This window comes from Argopecten irradians, chromosome 7 (assembly GCF_041381155.1).
Source record: "Argopecten irradians isolate NY chromosome 7, Ai_NY, whole genome shotgun sequence".
Classification (NCBI taxonomy): Eukaryota; Metazoa; Mollusca; class Bivalvia; order Pectinida; family Pectinidae; genus Argopecten; species Argopecten irradians.
Window position 1 is genome coordinate 41,254,442 of NC_091140.1, and position 17,984 is coordinate 41,272,425.

Below are 17,984 nucleotides of genomic sequence, written 5' to 3' on the forward strand. Positions count from 1 at the left end.
TTTATGCCATTATGTATATGTTTATATGGAAACAAGACCTTATCAAGAAAACTCACTTTACAATGACTATAAATAACGCTGATATATATAAAAATAGACATAAATGAATATTGTATGACCACGATTTGGCTTTACTAGTGAGAGCGGTATGCTACTACATTGTTCACTTCACTATTAGATTGTTACATGCGTGAGCACTGACTTTTACTTTGGGGGATACTTCTCAAGTAATGTCACACATTATTTAACTGCAAAAATCATATTCAGCTCTTTAATATGAAACAACGTTAAATTTAAATAGTTATGCATATGAAAAATACGGTATTTTCTCGAAAATGCGTATGAGTAACCTTTTGGTAATAAATAAACATATCACTAGAAAGCACCATCTATGATTTCCCATGCTGTCACAGAAAAATATTACTGGCAGTCATATAACTTTACAATCCGTCCTGCTGCACATTTATATCTACTGACATCTATTCTATTGTTAACTATTATTTGACCGTAGTCTTGTAATATCGGTCAATTAGGTGTGTCTAGAAAATACACAAAAAATTGTATGTAATGGTTGGAAAGGGTTTTCGGGTTTCTGTTTTGCGAAAATTAAGTCATTCCTAGTTACTTGTTTTCCGCAACAGCTTTTGTTCCACATCAAAGAGTATTGAACCATCAGAAAAAATTTAAAATGGTCTTGTTGTTTATATGGTTTACTTATTTTCACTGCATACCCAATCCTATATATAATATCAACTACTTTCCTCTTTCAACAATATAGTACTTCAATATCTAAAGTGATGATTATTTTTTATCTAGCTAGTCATTTTCCGCTACATCTAATACGCCATTTTGATCTGGGCTGGTTCCGTTTTATTCAATAACATCTAAAATAGATGATATGTTGTGATATGTGAAATTATGATGTAATCCTGACGTCACCAATTCAGAGGACCGTGCTGGCCAAATGGGTATTGATTTACGTTCCGTATCATAAATCAATTAATGCTTTTTGTAACACAACAGACCATGAGGTAAAATGAACAATAGAAAGGCCTGTTCATATTTTAGAGCTTAGGATCTTTACTTGCTGATTACACTAAGTTGAGCAACCACAAGTGTGTAATATCAAAAATCTTATTTTCAAAGAATATAAGGACTTTTGTATTTCTTAATTTTATCAAAATCATTTCTTTATACTCTTCATAAGAAATTTTGATCAAGAAGAATGTTACCAAATAAACAGTATGTATGGTTTTTTCTTTGATTCATTTCAGTTGATAAATTAGTATAGAAATAATCGTACATCTAAGTAGGTCCCAAGGAGATTTGACTGCAGAAAGATACACAAAAGCTTAGATGAATTAGTGCTTTAATTATACATATAGCCACCACTGTATCTTGTTTTTTCTTGTGGGGACTAGACATCTAAAACAGTCTTAATGTTATTATAACGCATTTAGCTCATTAATATTTCTAATGTACGAAAAATTTATTAAATTGTTTTTTCAACTTCAACAAAGATAATTATAATTGTAAAAAACAGAATGGTGTTATCATTTATGTCATAACAAATCAACAATAAATTAAAACTAAAAATTATTTTGAATTGTATTATCTTTTGTGGCAGTATTTCAAAAAAAATATTACATTTACATCTATAGTGAAGTGAAACAAGTACATACAGTACCACTGAACCCATGAAAGTCAAATTATTGTCTACACAATTGTAGCTGGCTTGGTTGTGTATAAAAATAAAGTTCAAGAACTGATATATGGAATTCTGTTTTTATTGCGTTTTCCCTTTTCCCATAACTCCATATAACGTAGAAACTGTGAAATATACAAATAACTATATTTAAACTACGTTATTAGCAAAGTACATGTACATATATTTGATACTCGATTACTAAGTAACCTTATAATATACTCCGTTGATAAGTACATATACAAATTTTAGAATACTTTCTATATAATTACAAACCTCAAAAGTGTAATAACTGAGAGAAGCGTTAAATTTGTTACACATAATGTTAAATTTGTAATACATAAAGCTCAGCATGAATATTGTTGAAATATGTAAACATAAACATTGACAATTCCAAGAAGTAAAGTAAAACCGGAAGTAGTTCCGAGGTGAAACAGTTGAAATCGAGAAAATTATTATACTACAATGATCTTATAAATGGCCAGAATTAAACACTATCTCAACAAAATCCATGCATATGTGAAATACTAAAACATATTTTAGTTACATCAGTTAACATCAAATGAAATATATGCAGAGAAAATATCATTACCTTAGCTAGAAATGTTATTATAAACTATCTATGGAGGAGGGAAACGTAAACTCTTAAACACAACAATGTTATAAAATGCGCGCGGTGAACGAACGTCAATCCCTTCAACAATAAATATAATGTCAAATATTATAGATACTGAGGGAGCATACAGGTTCTTTAGAGTGTGTAAACAATTACATCATAATATCTCAAAAATAAAATACACATATGTACCTTACAATTCCCTTACAACCCAGCAGCTATTATTTAAGTAATAATCACTCGTTAGTGTGTTCACTTCTATAGTGCACAATGTGCCCATGCTTGCTGTGTTTTCCGGATAGTATACAAAAACATGAGTCATGGCGTGGACAAACTAAATATAAAAAGGTCCATACTATCAAATTTCCGGAAAATGATAAAATATGCGATAGAAAATATTGAGTGCAATTTTTTTACGAAATAAAAAAAACAACATTTACACTCTCCCACCAAAATTGCATATGAATTTTCCACAAAAGGGATTTTACCTTATCTCAAAAAGTACAATATCAAGTAATTGTTCACTACACATTTTTTAACTGTTTGTACTTAATTCTCGACAAGTAACACCAATTTGTGTAGTCTGCAGAATTCAAGGACTGAAGGTGATGTTGTAATTTCGAAGTCCCATTGACACCTTGACTGCTTCGCACAAGTCCGTCATCATCTGGATATGCTTCAATGACCTTTGCGAGTGGCCATTGATTACGAGGCAGTGTCGACATCCTTCACAAGCACTATGTCTCCACCACAACATGTTCCGACGCGGTTCATGGCCACCTTTTGTCTCTAGAGAGATTTGTGCAAGATATTCCTTTCTCCAACGTCCCCAAAATTGCTCCAGCAGATATTGCCATACGCGTCGCCCAACGCTTTACGAAGATAAAGATCTTCCTTCAAGAAGTCCCCCTGGTGGTGGTTGAGGTATTGATGATTTGGCAGTCAAGATGTGGTTGGGCGAGTGAGTGGTTCCAAGGCTTCTGGATTGTCAATTTCACTCACAGTCAGAGGACGGCAGTTCACGATGGACATGACTTCGTAAAACACACAGTACGGAGAGATGCGTCATCGAGCCTTCTGGACACAAATGACAGGACAGAATTCAAGATGCTCCTGACTGTTCTAATCTGCCGTTCCCAAACACCACCAGTAGAATGACTAGCGCTTGGGTGGGTTTAAAGACGAAGTCACATTGCCTCTCGACTAAAAATGATGATTAACTTGTTTACCTTGGCCTTCCCTTTCAAACTCGTTCTTGGCACCGATGAAATTTGTACCCTGGTCCGAGCGTATCTGCGGATCCTCGAATAGCAATGAAACAAACGCAGAGCGTTGATGAAAGCATCCGTTGACATGTCATCATAGCATTTCAAATATGAATGGCGCGAGAACACATGCAGGTTTAATAAAAGACCATAATCGTTTGATTTCCTTTGCGTCCCATTTTGACGACAAATGGGCCGAAAACAGTCCATTCCACAGTATGTAAATGGGCGGGTGATGGTTCTACACGATCCTTGGGAGATCAGCCATCTTCTGACATTCTGTTGGGCGTCCTCATAACTTCCTTGCAAATAACACAGTGATGTATGAACTTGGCAACCCGTTTTGCTCCCATCTACAATCCAAAATCCGCCATGAACGTAGTTTGTTGAGAGTTATGCCGCGTCCTTGAGGGGTTTTGTTTCTTGATGAACATGCGCAAGAATCAATCGCGTTACATGGCTGTTCTTTGGTAGCAATCATCGGAGTGCTTATATCGCACATAGTACATTCTGCATTTCTCAGAAGTCCTGCCGACTCGAATGACACCAATCCTGGAGGAAAACGGATCAAGGGGGTAGAGACGACTTGTTCTTGGGAGTGTCTCTGATGTCCTTCAGGGCATTCATTGATTCCTTGAATGCTTGACCTTGAACAAGCCCTTACAATTGTTCGTTCGGCGTTTTCTCCTTTCTTCTACAGAAGGTATGATGGGTTCCCTTGATTCCGTTTGATAATCTCTGTAATCTTGCTACTACAGATACCGCAGTTTTCCAGCTGGAAAATCTTTAAAGACAGTCAATGATGTCTAATGCAGGGGTTGTTACAGAATGAAGTAGTACCTGTTGCTTGTCTGACCTCAGGGTCTCTCTGGTTGTAAACTTGTATCAATCTCATCCGATTGAAATGTTGGGTTGCCACAAGAAAGGTGGTCCAGTGAGCCATGTTGAGTTTACAATCTCAGAGGCGTAGGTCTTAGGGTAAGGCCCCGTGATGCATGATCAGCTGGGTTGTCCTTCGTGTCCTATATAGCGCCACTGTTGAGGCTCCGTAGCATCCCTGATCATTTGCACGCGATTTGCTACGAAAGACCTGGAATCGCCTTGCTTCATTGTTTAATGTAAAACCTAATACCACTCGAGAATTAAGTCCAAAAGTATTCATTGTTTACATTAAGATCTAGTTCACTTTTTGAGAAAGATACTCATTTTGACTGAGAGTACGGCAGCTGTTCCAATTCTAGTCTTGGTATTGTTACTACCTTGACAGGAGTAACTCTAGCCTTGGAGGCTACAAGAGCACAGTGAATCTTCGGTGTTGTTGACAAGCCGAACATATGAGCATTGTCCGTATCCGATGCTACTGGCGTCTGAGAAGTGATGTAACTCAACAACTGTAGGTATTCCCCAAACCAAGAGGGCTTAAGGCATCTGGGAATGTTCACTTGACTTAGATTTTGAATGTCCTTGATCCATGCTTCCCATTGAGGCTGTGAGCAGTTAGGGAAGTGGATCATCCCATCCTACGCCATTACGGCACATTTCCTGGACAGAATTTGCTTTCCTCGAAGAGTGAATGGCGACAAGAATCCAAGGGGTAATCAAATACAGATGCCCCACAATCGATAGCATGGTTTTCGTCGTGTAGGAACCTCATTCCTACAACAGATATCTGAAACTTGAAATGCATCACTTTCCACACACCATTGGACTCCAATGGAGCGCGCTCGACAGGTAAGTGGATCTAAGGTCAAATCTAGGCTAACACCAACGGCTCGTTCGGAAACTGGTACTTGCTTGCATCATGCGTTTATTGTTCGACAAGAAACTTGTGAAGTCTTAACCCTCCATTTGCACAAAGTGCTTGTGCATTGATTTACTAGACCTGTATAGCTTCATTCTTCTGTTTCTACACTCTGTCAGACCATCATCGTCAACGTAGAAGTTACATTGTATAAAGGAGGAAGCAATCGGTAGCTCAGACTCTTGTGTCTTGGCCAGGTGTTTTAGACCATAATTGGCGCATCCGGGGGAGGAGGCAGCACCAAAGAGGTGAACTCGCATATGATACTCTTGTGGTTTGCAATCAATATTACCAGACTCCCACCATAAGAACCGTAGGAAGTCACGGTCCTTAAACATCTACGATGAACTGATGAAACATCTTCTCAATGTCACACATGATGCCTATGGGGAGACTTTCTGAACCTGCACAGAACTCCAGCAAGTGCGTTCGTTAGATCTGGGCCCGTGAGCAGATGGTCGTTTAGTGAGCAGTCTCCATATCTCGCAGAACAATCAAACACTACGCGAAGCTTGTTAGGTTTCTTGGGTGATAAACACCATGATGTGGAATGTAACCAAATGTTTCCATCATCTTCTCGAGACTTGATGTCACTGGTCAAACTACTTCAGCATCTCCCCGTTCTAGTATCTCCTTCATAACATTTCTGGTAATGTGCAAAGTATATTTAGGATCCTTCTTGAATTTGTTTCTTCAGGTGGTATAAACCGTCACCTCCTGCGAGAGGTTATATTAATCTGGCAAGACAGGACGTTTCTTTAAAGGAAGGGGCATTTCCAAATGTTTGTCCTCACAGTTGTGTTTGATGTGCTCTCATCAAGTTTAAGAACTGTGTGTCTTCCTGCGAAAACCTTTTCTCCGACTTCCTTGTCAATCAGCAAAATCCGTTTTCAAATACCTTAATCAATTGCTTGCGGACGGTGTACAGGATGGCAATTCCTTAATAGAAGTACGACAACTTGTTCCACTAACCAACGATTGGTTCGCTGGGTGGGCTTTGGGTTTCACATAACCAACAATACTCCAACAACCGAGAATAGTTTTCAATAGACATATGGTTCATTTAGTTTCACCTATTAAGGTTTTTCCTTGGGGCAAGTGCCTGTGGGCAGTTGTAGCCAATGAGTAAACCCAATATCACAAGACTGGAGAGGTGGGTCGGTAATTTCAGCTCTTATTGGTTGAAGATTGTGGCCAATCGTCAACTGTGTTCTTCTTAGGTATGTGTGAGTAGTCAGCCGGAATGAAGTTTCTCGTGTAAGCAAGATTGATGGATACCGTTTATCCTTGGCGGGTGAATTAAAGCCTCATGACCTGAAGACCGTTGACCCTTGAACTGTCTAATGACAGTATGCTGCGATGTCATGGTTGATAAGCCAAGTTTTAACTGGTTGTTACTGGTAGCTTGTAATGCTGAGAAAGCCCAAGTGTCGTCTAGGATGAAAGTTGTATCGCTCTTTGTGTATCAAGCAGTGCGTAAGTCAATACTTCTTCTTGATGCTTCTTCCTTAGAGGACACCCAAACTGGTACGATCATTGAGAAGTTCCCCTTGCCATTCTGGTGGCTTACGCGTAAGGAACTTGCTGTGTTTACGTTGCTATCAGCTATAGGGTTTGAACATGGCGTTCCCAGCTGGCAGGTCTTCGTGGAGACACGTAGGATGTTTTTCAGCTTGCATGTGCCGCATACATGTTTCCTTTGACAGTCCTTATTCCGATGACCCTTTCGCAGACATCCTAGAAACACAGAGATTCTTTTCGTGGATGAATGACCGTTTGTCTTTTAGGCGACAAAGAGCTAAAAACTTCGTACTACAAACTATCGGGACGTCCCTTTTCACAATACACACAAACCTTCCAATTCTTATCTTTGTCAGTTTGTGATTTTGAAGAGGCAGTTGAAGCTATGGACTCGAATCTTCTGTTCCTCCTTCGAACGTTTGCGTTCTGTTTCTGTAGTGGTTGTTGAGGGCATGTATGGAAGATATTGGGTTGCATGCGACCTTGGACTTCTCGAGCAACAAATTCCACAATACTGGCTAAATGATGGGTAGTTGTTTGATGAATCTAGCGCTTCTGTCACAACTCTATTCCATCTCACAGAAGCCCATTCGGGGAGCTTACCTAGTAGTTTTTGATTTTCAGAACAGTCGTTAAGGGATTACCAAAAACTAGGAATGTGCATCATGGCTTCTTTGCAGCCTTGTAGGAAGTCTGCAAAAGTTCCGTAGAGCTGTGGGACAACTCTATTAGAGATTTTTGGCCAATCTCTCAAGTTTTTTTGCCGATATGCTTGTTGTAAAACAAACGTGTTTCCATACCGTCTCATCCAACACCTTACGTGCATTCACAAATGCTGCCTAACACTGCCACTATATAGGAATCCTTCAAGGGTACTGTCTGGCTGAGAACACTTACATTCTTTTTCAAGTAAAATATTTTCACTTGAGGGGGAATTCCTTTGCGAGCTATTAACATTTCAAAGGCGGTTTTTTCCATTCCATATATTCTATTGGGGTATCTCCGTAAAGATACTACTTGGCTCGGGTTATTATAGGAAGTTGAACCAAGGCCAACAGAAGTGTTTGCCAGTGTGTTCTGCCAAAAATTTTAGCATCGAATGTTAGATTGAGGTAGCATGTTTGTAATGTTAGGTTGGAATGTTTGAGCGTTTTCTTGGTGAGGACAACCCTAGTATCAGACACTGTGCGTAGTAGAGAAGAAACTTGTAACAGGCTACAGAGCTTCGAGTGGAGAACATGCTGGTATAGCTGGGTAGGTAGATGGACGGTGCGAAGAAAGATATGGTCCAGCAGTGAGTGGTGCATATTCCTGATACTTCCCGTGTTGATAGTTGGCTCAAGGGTTGCAGAAAATGGTGAGGTATATAGGAAAGGCGTTGACGGTGGTGATGAGATAACTGGTTTGTATGCACAAATGAGGAATATGAATTAATAGGTGCCTCAGAGAAACTGGTATTTCAGGTTCCTCCTTTATTGCCTTAGTATATGCCTTCAGACGCGCTTCAGCGACCTCAATCCCTCCGTTTTGATTCTAAGTGTTTGAGGTCGGTCTGCAGCCTTTCCTCAATAGGATTAAAATGTTCTGCTGCCCTTCAAGGCTTCTAAATCTTGTCAGCGGCCTCTGCTATTTTCACAGACAGTCTGGATCTTGAAGAGGTATGATGAGCTTAACACTATATGGACGACTCTGATTCACCGAATACAGATTTAGCCGTGCCTTCGGAGGTCTGAGAGGCGTCGTGCCTCGAACACGTTATCAAATGTGTCTATGTCGCTAAGTCTTTCATTTAGTATTTTGAGTAAGTCAGCACTGTTATCGGCAACAGAGCATGCATCGATTCTGCGCACAGATGTCCTGAGCTGGGGTTGAAATGTCCTTTACAATATTAAAGTTCTTTAATACACTTGCCTCAAGAGCCTTAATTTTATCAATCATTTTGGCCTAAGTCATTTTCAGGAAACATTCTGTTTTTTTAAGTTTGGTTCTTATCTCTTTTAGCATGAATTTGCCATTTCCATATGTAGATCGGAGCTTGGCCAAGCGATTCTCAAGTTCTGTCCTCTGATATGCTGCCATTGTTTCCTGTTAGTTTGGCGATTTCTTTCCGATGTGCGACTCTTGGTCTGTAATGCTGGTTTGTCCGACCTCAGATGTCCCACTTGAGTTTGTTGTAGTTACCTTAACCTCAGTTTTTCGTCCTATCGGTTGTTGTGTCTCCATGGTCGTTTCTTTCATCGAGTATCTGAAGAGATCCCTTATCTTTATCCATGATGATGATGGTTTCGTTAATGGGTTAGAGTTTCTACTGTAGCTTGGCTTGGTTGTGTATAAATAAAAGTTTCAAGAACTGAATATATGGAATTCTGTTTATTGCGTTTCCCTTTTTTCAAATAATCCATATAACGTAGAAAACAGAAAATACATAAAACTGATATTTATTTTAACTACGTTTATTAAAAAAGCAAAAAATAGTACATGTACAAATATTTGAGACCGAAATACGAATTAACTTTTAATAGACGCCGTGAAAAAAGTAACATAGTCAATTTTAGTATACTTTTAATAAGATAACAAAACCTCAAAAGTGCAACAACTGAGAAATAAGCGGTTACAATGTTTTTTTCAACATAATGTTAAATTGTAATGAAAAAAGTCTAAGGCATGAATATTGGTGAAATATGTAGACCATAAACATTGAACAAATTCCCAAGAAGTAAAGTGAAACCGGAAAGTTAATTCCGAGAAACAGTTGAAAATCGAAAGGTATAATTTTCTCGAGGAAAATTAGTTATACTACAATGATCCTGATAAATGACTCAGAATTAACACTTAGATGCGCAGGATTAACACTAAACTCAATACATCCATGGGGCATAGGGTGGAAAAAACTAAACCAGAATTATAGTTACATCTAGTTAACATCATTTGAAATCTAAGCCGAGAAAATATCATAACCTCAAAAGGGAAAAAGTACCAAATCTATCACAACATAAACTTACAAAATATAATGATGATATAGATCTATTTATGTACGAGCAACTTAAAGTGACAAATGAACTTACAAAATGTATATTGCCGTGTAATGTACGGTAGCCTTATGAAGACTTGCTAAAGTCCGATGTCTTGCAAGAAGTTTTCTTGATGATATAGCGTTCTTATGAATTCAAAAGAAATCTGACTGTTATAAGTAACCAAATAATGTACCCTTTACTTCACAAACGTATATGGCCATGTTTTATTATAAGTCAAAAGTCGGCAAAGCAAAACTCACGATAAATGTTCTGCATGATAATATCTCGCCAACCAGTTACTGTTAGGCTTACGAAGACTTGCTAAAGTCCGATACATTACATGAAGTTTTCTTGATGTTAACGGCTAGCGTTCTTGTGAATTTAAAAGAAATCCGAGTGATATACGTAATGAAATAATGTACCTTTTATTTGGCAAAAGTATCTGGCCATGATTTATTAGTCAAAAGTCGTCAAAGCAACCCATGTTAGTTTTCTGAAAAGGAAACCAAAACATATCCGGAAATGGTAATATTTCTAATGTTATATTTTTCCGAAAATGTTCTTCAATGTTAAGTGGATATTCAGATACGAAAATGTTTACTTATTATTTTTTTGTCTTTGAAGAGACATTGATGAAATTGATAATTTAGCAATTAATAAAGAATTATAAAAAAAAATCATACTCAGATTCTGAACGGTTTCATTGGTGTTGAAATCTTTATTTCTAAAATAATTTAGAAATAAAATTTATTACAGTTATTTCAAGATAATAAGATATTCAACTTATTGTTCTTGAAAAACTTCAAATATCATAAAATAAATACGGTATATCGTAAATATTTTTTATTAAACTCCGAAATTCAACACTGCACACTTATGTATAGTTAATGAATTCTATATTTAAATGAAAAACCAATTTCTTTATTCCTTTGTTTGAGTCCTTCATTCACATTAATGAATTCTAAATGAAAAACCAATTTCTTTATTCCTTTGTTTGAGTCCTTCATTCACAGCATCTATGAGTGGCCTTGGCACTTTGATTTTTTTCATGTTACCATCCTTCTAGTATTCAATGTTTGCATATCACAGTTTTCTGCCCTTGTGTGAAGACATTGATTGTGATGTATTTTTTCAGAGTTTTCCTTACAAAATAATTATGTCGCAATCAATACCTACACACAAAGGCAGATAATATACAAAATATCATGAGTTCCCAGAGGGGCTTTAATAATTTTGCAATTTCTGTTTCAAATTAGCTTCCCAGAGATCAACTTTCATTGATAAGTTGATGAATTTAAATAACATTCAATATACAGTATTGTCAACTCACCCGATTTTCCCGGGTTGACCCGTTTTTTGGACATTTTAGAATGCGTAACCCGATTGACCCGTTGGGTCATCAAATAACCCGATTTTCAGCACTTGTACCAAAGTGTTTTAAAAAAAGCTCACAAAAATTACGTCAGATAAAGCCATAAGCACAATTTTAATTACACTTCAGGGCTTAAAGGCCCATTACCTTTCCGGAGCAAAATATAAAGGTTTCTTAAAAAACATTAATAACATCAGAAAATGCATACCGATGACCTAAAATAAGGTTACGACACCAAACATATGCAAGATTTCCTGCGTAATATATGAAAACAGTGGAGAGTAAATTCGCTGTTTTGCCGTCTGGCGCAGTGATAGTCAACTACCGCGCGGTATTTAGGACGACGGCGGGAACATAATACGACCCGCGTTATGAAAATAAACATTTTATTTATTTTAAACAAATCGTTCAGAAGGTGATGAATTTGTAGTATTTACGGTAAGTTAATAATTTTTGCGACTCTACAAAATTATCGATCTTGTTTTACATTCCTATTTTAAAAATTAAAAGCCGTTTCGGAAAGGTAGTGGGCCTTTAAGACTCATATCAGGGGCCTGTATAATGCAGGTAGCTATGTTTGTGTTTACACAAACTTTCATAAAGGTGTGAAATTGTAGCAATTATATTATTCAGTCATGCATCACGATGTCCGTGATCGTTTTTAGCCAGAACCAGCTAGCAAAATCAGACATGGCCAATTAATACTGTTCAAAATCAGAAATAATCTCTTCAAAACTCTTCAAAAGTACAAACATTTATGATTTCAGACAAAGTTTTACTCACATGAATAAAACATAGTCAGCGTGACCGGTATCCTCACTATCCTGTTGCAGTAGGCTGCCTCAAGCCAATCATAATGGCCGCCATTTTGTTTAGTCAATGATAATAGTGAAACCGGACATGTGTAGAACAAACAAACAAAAATCAGGATTTTTTTTTCATTAATTTTCAGATATTAATTATATCATTACAAAAAATCATAAATATTATTGAATAACAATATGAAGATAATAAATATATGCATATTTTAGGGTTTAAAATATGTTAAAAATTATATTAAAATGTGGTTCCGCACATGACCCTTGTTTTGACCCTTTCACCCGTTTTTTCAAGGGTGATCACCCGATTTTACCTCAACAGAGGTTGGCAATACTGAATATAATTCACAGATAGATATTTCGTAATTCGTGGAGACAAACTTACATGAATTCTCTTTGATCACAAAACTGTTATTTTAAGACACAGTAATTGATTGTTCAGAATAGTGGAAAAACCAGAGTTCCCAAAGGAAGAGTCATAGATCTCAATCTACTGTCTGTTAATATGGCCCATTCCTATAGGGCTTAGCTTCAAATTTTACAATCTCACAGAGACTTGAAAATATACTTAACACTTCATGTTCATGATCATAGAACAGCATATAAAATGGATTTATAAAAAAATATACCCTGTATTTCAGTCTTCAAAACAAAAATCCAGACCAAATGCATTAATTAGACAACTTGTAATTATTTATCATTTACAGCAAAGAAAACACACAACATTTTAAGGTTTGTGGCGAGAAAGGAAACGTTTTGGAGACGATTGACATGGAGGATGATGGAAGTGATGATCATCTTCCCTACGTCATCGGGAGCAGTCTGTTGATTATCACCTTCAGAAGCAGGTAGGATATAATTGAGACCCCTGAAATTTCATAATGGACTGTTCTAGTCCTTGATTTTGGAGAGTCTAAATGTGCCTACAGGGGTGAATAATCTAGACTGGACAGAGATATTCACATTACTGTGAGAGTAAAATATATCCTACCCATAGAAACCATTCATATTTTGTTAAAAATGCCTATTTCCTTGAGATAATTGAAAATAAGATTATGTCTCATGACATGGAACAAAGTGTACATGTATATGACGGACACATCATAATACTTATCTCGTATGTGTTTAAAATCAATACAGTGCACTAAAATATGCTCCATTGTGAGAGGAGAATCACATGCATGGCATATAGGAGGATCCTTCACTTTGGTGTTTCTTAGTGTCCTGTCCTGTCGCGTCACATCCAGTCAATATTTCATATGGAGGCAGGGCCAATTACATTTTACAGCCATTTCTTGTGTCTTTGTTTTTCACAAAGATCACTTGAATGTTTTACTCCTACAGGTTGTGGTGTTGGAATGACTACAAAATCAAGGTCGACGAAGCTCTTCCACCTCTCCAAAAGATCACACCAACAGATTGCTCTGTTGTCATGGTGACCCTGAGAGACAGCGCTGTGTTCAGATTTGTAAATACTCCCTCCCTGGAAAGTGTGCCGATCAGAACGAACTGTAACTTGTAAGTTAGAAACAATCTAGATCTGTATAAGCCAGAAATCTTTGTCAGCTTAATGTTATAATCACCTAAAACGTCATTCACATTATATAGTCAAATCTGTTGTGATTAAGAACTCTACCGTATACATGATTATAAATAAAAATTGTTTCTTCTGATTTAATGTGAATCTGTTGGACTTTAAAATTAAAGCTTTTGTGTTGTATCTGATGTCAGTCTGTCAATTTTTCCTGATAACTGCTACTTGTCATGAATGAATAACTCAACAGATTTTAACTCAATTAAGTCTGAAACATCCATCAAGTTGAGTGATTTAAAGAACAATTTCGGTTGTTTTAACAATCGTGACCGCAGTTGCCGACTGGTTAACATATGTCTCGACATATTACCACAAGCACTCCATTCTCTGGGTTGCGAATTCGAATCGCATGTGGGGCAGTTGCCAGGAACTGACCGCTGGTCGGTGGTTATTCTCCTCCACCAATAAACCTGGCACATCCTTACCTGACCTTGGCTGTTCATAGAACATTAAACTAATAAAGCCTGCTTTAACAGTAGGTTTAATCAAATAAACAGCTGAACACAATGTGTTATTGTAACAAATTTTTTTGTTTACCTTCATATCTATTTGTATATACATTAAATGCTTTTCACTAAAAATGTTACAGATAATTGGATTTTTATAAATATTGTTTATTTTGACAGGATGGAACCATTCAAGATCACTGAGGATGGCCTGGAGTTCAAAGCTGCTTCTTCAGACTTTAAAGTTCTGTCCACTTGTTCAAAGACAGAAAATAACCACTCCTTCCAAGAGGTTATTCTTGGAATGGACACTAACTTAGTGACCATACACATACTAGAAAAGGATGAGAAAGGGTAAGTACATGTCCTAGCTTAAGAACATTCTACAGCTGTGTCATGGTGATTGAGTGGTTAAGGTGTCCAACATAATATTCTACCACTAGTCCTTCACCTCTGGGTTATATAGGCTGCGTGGTTAAGGTCTCTGACTTCTTACCACTAGTCCTCCACCTCTGAGTCATATAGGCTGAGTGGTTAAGGTGTCTGACATTCTACCACTAGCCCTCCACCTCAGGGCCGTATACTCCAACATTCTACCACTTGCCCTCCACCTCTCAGGCTCTGAGTCATTCTTTCTATTTTTCAAATTCAACAAGTTGTATAAATTGTGAAAGGATTTTGCCAAATTGATGTACAGGTACGTGTAAATATAATTTTAAAGTATGTTTCCTTGCAATCCATCATACATGTAAGTTTGAAGAACTGTGTAACATTTACAAAACTTGATCCTTGACATTTTAGATTAGCAGAGGTAATCATCACAGACATTCTCCCCCTTCCTGGGACCCCAGTAGAGCACTGCTTTATAGGAAAAAATGGTAAGTTACACCCAAATTTTGGCCATTTTCAGTGCTGAAGAAAAACAAATGAAGATTCAAGGTTTTTTTTGTAGCTTCAATTAAGGGAAATAACTCCCAAATGCTCCTATTCAGATCCTTATCATTTTTTCCAATTATTTAAGTGCCTTGGGCACTTATTATGTCACATGTGGTAAGTGTCTTCTTGGTACATCATTTAACTCATTCACCCATGAAGACACATTTAGACTCTTCTAAGTCAGTGACTAGGCCAGTCCATTACAAAATTTCAGGGATGAATGAGTAAATATAGATGAAAATTGATCAGTACACATTATATATTCTACAGATGGGTTCCTGGTAACCTGGACCCAACAATACGATTCAAACAAGGATTACGAGGAGAACTTGTTCTACTTCAATAAGGAATCGGAACTCCTCGGGGTTTTACCTTGTCTCGGTAAAGGTCCGAGGTCTTTCTCTCCGCTGTACCTACCTGGAGATCCCGACACCCAAACAGACTTCCCCGGATACGGTCTCCCGGGCTGGTATGTGTACATGAGGGACGGACATGATGGAATTATTGGTGTGAAGCTTCCAATACAACATCGGACTAGCTGATTTACAGCATTGATGCTAACAAGCATATTACAGAGTTAGCTCCCTTGCATGTAGGCATCTATTGTGATGTCGTCATTTTGAGAGCAAAATTAATGTCGTTTTCTCTGAAACGTATGATATGATGCTCGCAATCACATCACGATCAATTGTGAAGTCATTGTTTTTGGGAGCGCAATTTACATCCTTTTCTCCAAAAAGGAGAAAAGGACATTTACTTGGACAGTCTGGCACATAGATTTTATTCATTTGGTTACTGCTATATCAGTAATAAATCTTGGAAGTAGGTTCGTGTGTGAATGTGTAAAAAATAATTTGTTGAAAAAGAAGAACAACGTTACTGATTTTGCAATGTTTTTTTTATTCTTTTATTTTAAATACACAAATATAATTTTATAGCTGTGAAATATTTTAGTGTTGCACCAGGTTAAGGTGCTACAAGCTACTACAATAAGGCCATGCAGGTCCTAAGATCATGAAACAATTTTAATTCTAAAACAGTCTTTAGTCAGAAGACGTACAATACCAAAATTTAAGTAATTTTTGATTGACTAGGCAACAACTTACATCTAAAAACTGTTTCATGATCCTGGGGCCTGGAATATGAAGTTGTGATTCTATGATCAACAATCTACTCAGTGTATGTATTTTGTCAAATAAAATCTATATTCTCCCATAATTAATGTTCAATCACTCCTTTTTAAAGTAAAAATGGCAAATCTCTCATTTACAAGGAAAGATATCATACACATCCTTTTTAACCCAAAGATATACAATAATGTAGTGTTCTTCGGTGAAGAATTGATACTCATTGAAATTATTACTTACAATATTATTCTTTATATTTATAAGTCTTTTTTAGGCTATCTTACCCGAAGGGTCAGGATGTCCTATAGTCATCATGTCCGCCGTGTGTAAACTTTTCACATTTTGAACTTCTTCTCAAGTTCTACCAGTACGATTTGACTGAAACTTGCCTGAAATGTTCCTAACATGGTCCCGACCATTAGTGTTGTTATTTTTCGCGTTGATCCGAATTCCAAGATGGCCGCCTCAGTCGCCATCTTGAAAACACATTTTGAGCTTCTCAAGTTCTACCGGGATGCGATTTGGCTGAAACCTGCCTAAAATGATCCCAATATGATCTTGAAAAAATTGTTGCTATATCTCTGCAGATTGATCCCAAATCGAAGATGGTTTCCACGACACCATATCTAATTAATTACCTAATGTCAAGGTAGTCAGATGACCGTTAAGGCCCTTGGGCCTCTTGTCATAGATATGTTTTTAGGATATCTTAACCCTCATCTAAGATTATGACTGATGAGCATTCAGCAAGGCTTATGCTGACTTCTCAAACTCTTACACTCAGGTTGTGATATCGCTGTTCATGGACCAACTAACCAGGTGTCCATTTATCTATAAATTTTCTTAATGCTTCCCTTGTTTTTTTATTCTTATTCAGCATTGTCATGACTGCATTTCACTATGCAGTAAATGTATATATCTTGTTTAAACATGTATTGACCATGATATGTAAACTTTTATACTGTGAGTTCGAGGCCCGATAGGGCATGAGTCAATAAATTGTCATACTTTGTTAGATTGTGTTTCTTTGATATTTAATATTTACTAAACACAATGTATCATATTCACTATGTGTTGTTGATCCAAAGATTTAATTTGACAATTTCCACAGTGATCATGTCAGCAAATGGAACCGAATATCACTTCGTCATAGAAACATCCTTTTTTGGGGATGTGGATGTGGCGCAGTGGTAGAAGGCGCAAGTATGTTTGGCTTGGCGATTGGGTGCCGTAGATCGTGATTTCGAGGCCCAGATAGGGCACAAGTCAATAAATTGTCATGCTTTGTTAAATTGTGTTTCTTTGATATATAATATATTATATATTTAAGCACTGATGTCACTATTTTTTTAATTTTATCGGGGTATGAAAAAAAAATTGTTTGCAAACTGTGTGAATCCGCATAGCGGATTCTCACAAAAGTTTGCAAACAATTTTGTTTTCATAACCCGATAAAATTAAAAAAAATAGTGACATCAATACTTATAATTAATTTTATACTCTATTTGATAAAATGAAGTATGTTTAAATGTAACATTGTAGTGGTTTTTCAAAGGATTCTTTTTTCCGAATCAATACGCAAAGTCAATGTCTTTATTGTGACGTCACGATAACGTCGGGGTTTCGCGCCATTCTCGGATTTTTTTTCATAGTGGTATGTAAAAAAAAAATTGGCCAATCAGAAAGCCTGATTTAGTATGAAAACAAAAAAAAATAATTATATACGTGGTACATATGTATACAAATTAAGCCTACAACACAATTCTGTT

General features: G+C 36.9%; 1 protein-coding gene across 3 annotated transcripts in view; it reads left to right on the forward strand.

The window, feature by feature from the left end:
• LOC138328458 (uncharacterized) overlaps positions 1–17,932 on the forward strand; it is a 65,689-nt gene extending 47,757 nt beyond the window's left edge. For 2 of the 3 annotated variants that reach the window (XM_069275266.1, XM_069275265.1), the window contains 5 exons: positions 12,820–12,960; positions 13,457–13,630; positions 14,333–14,506; positions 14,954–15,030; positions 15,359–17,932. In XM_069275266.1, coding sequence (XP_069131367.1) covers positions 12,820–12,960; positions 13,457–13,630; positions 14,333–14,506; positions 14,954–15,030; positions 15,359–15,630 — 838 coding nt within the window. In that variant the 3' untranslated portion in view covers positions 15,631–17,932. The remainder of the gene's footprint in view (positions 1–12,819; positions 12,961–13,456; positions 13,631–14,332; positions 14,507–14,953; positions 15,031–15,358) is intronic. The other variant, XR_011209214.1, reaches the window with a different exon arrangement.
• The last annotated feature ends 52 nt before the right edge of the window (positions 17,933–17,984 follow it).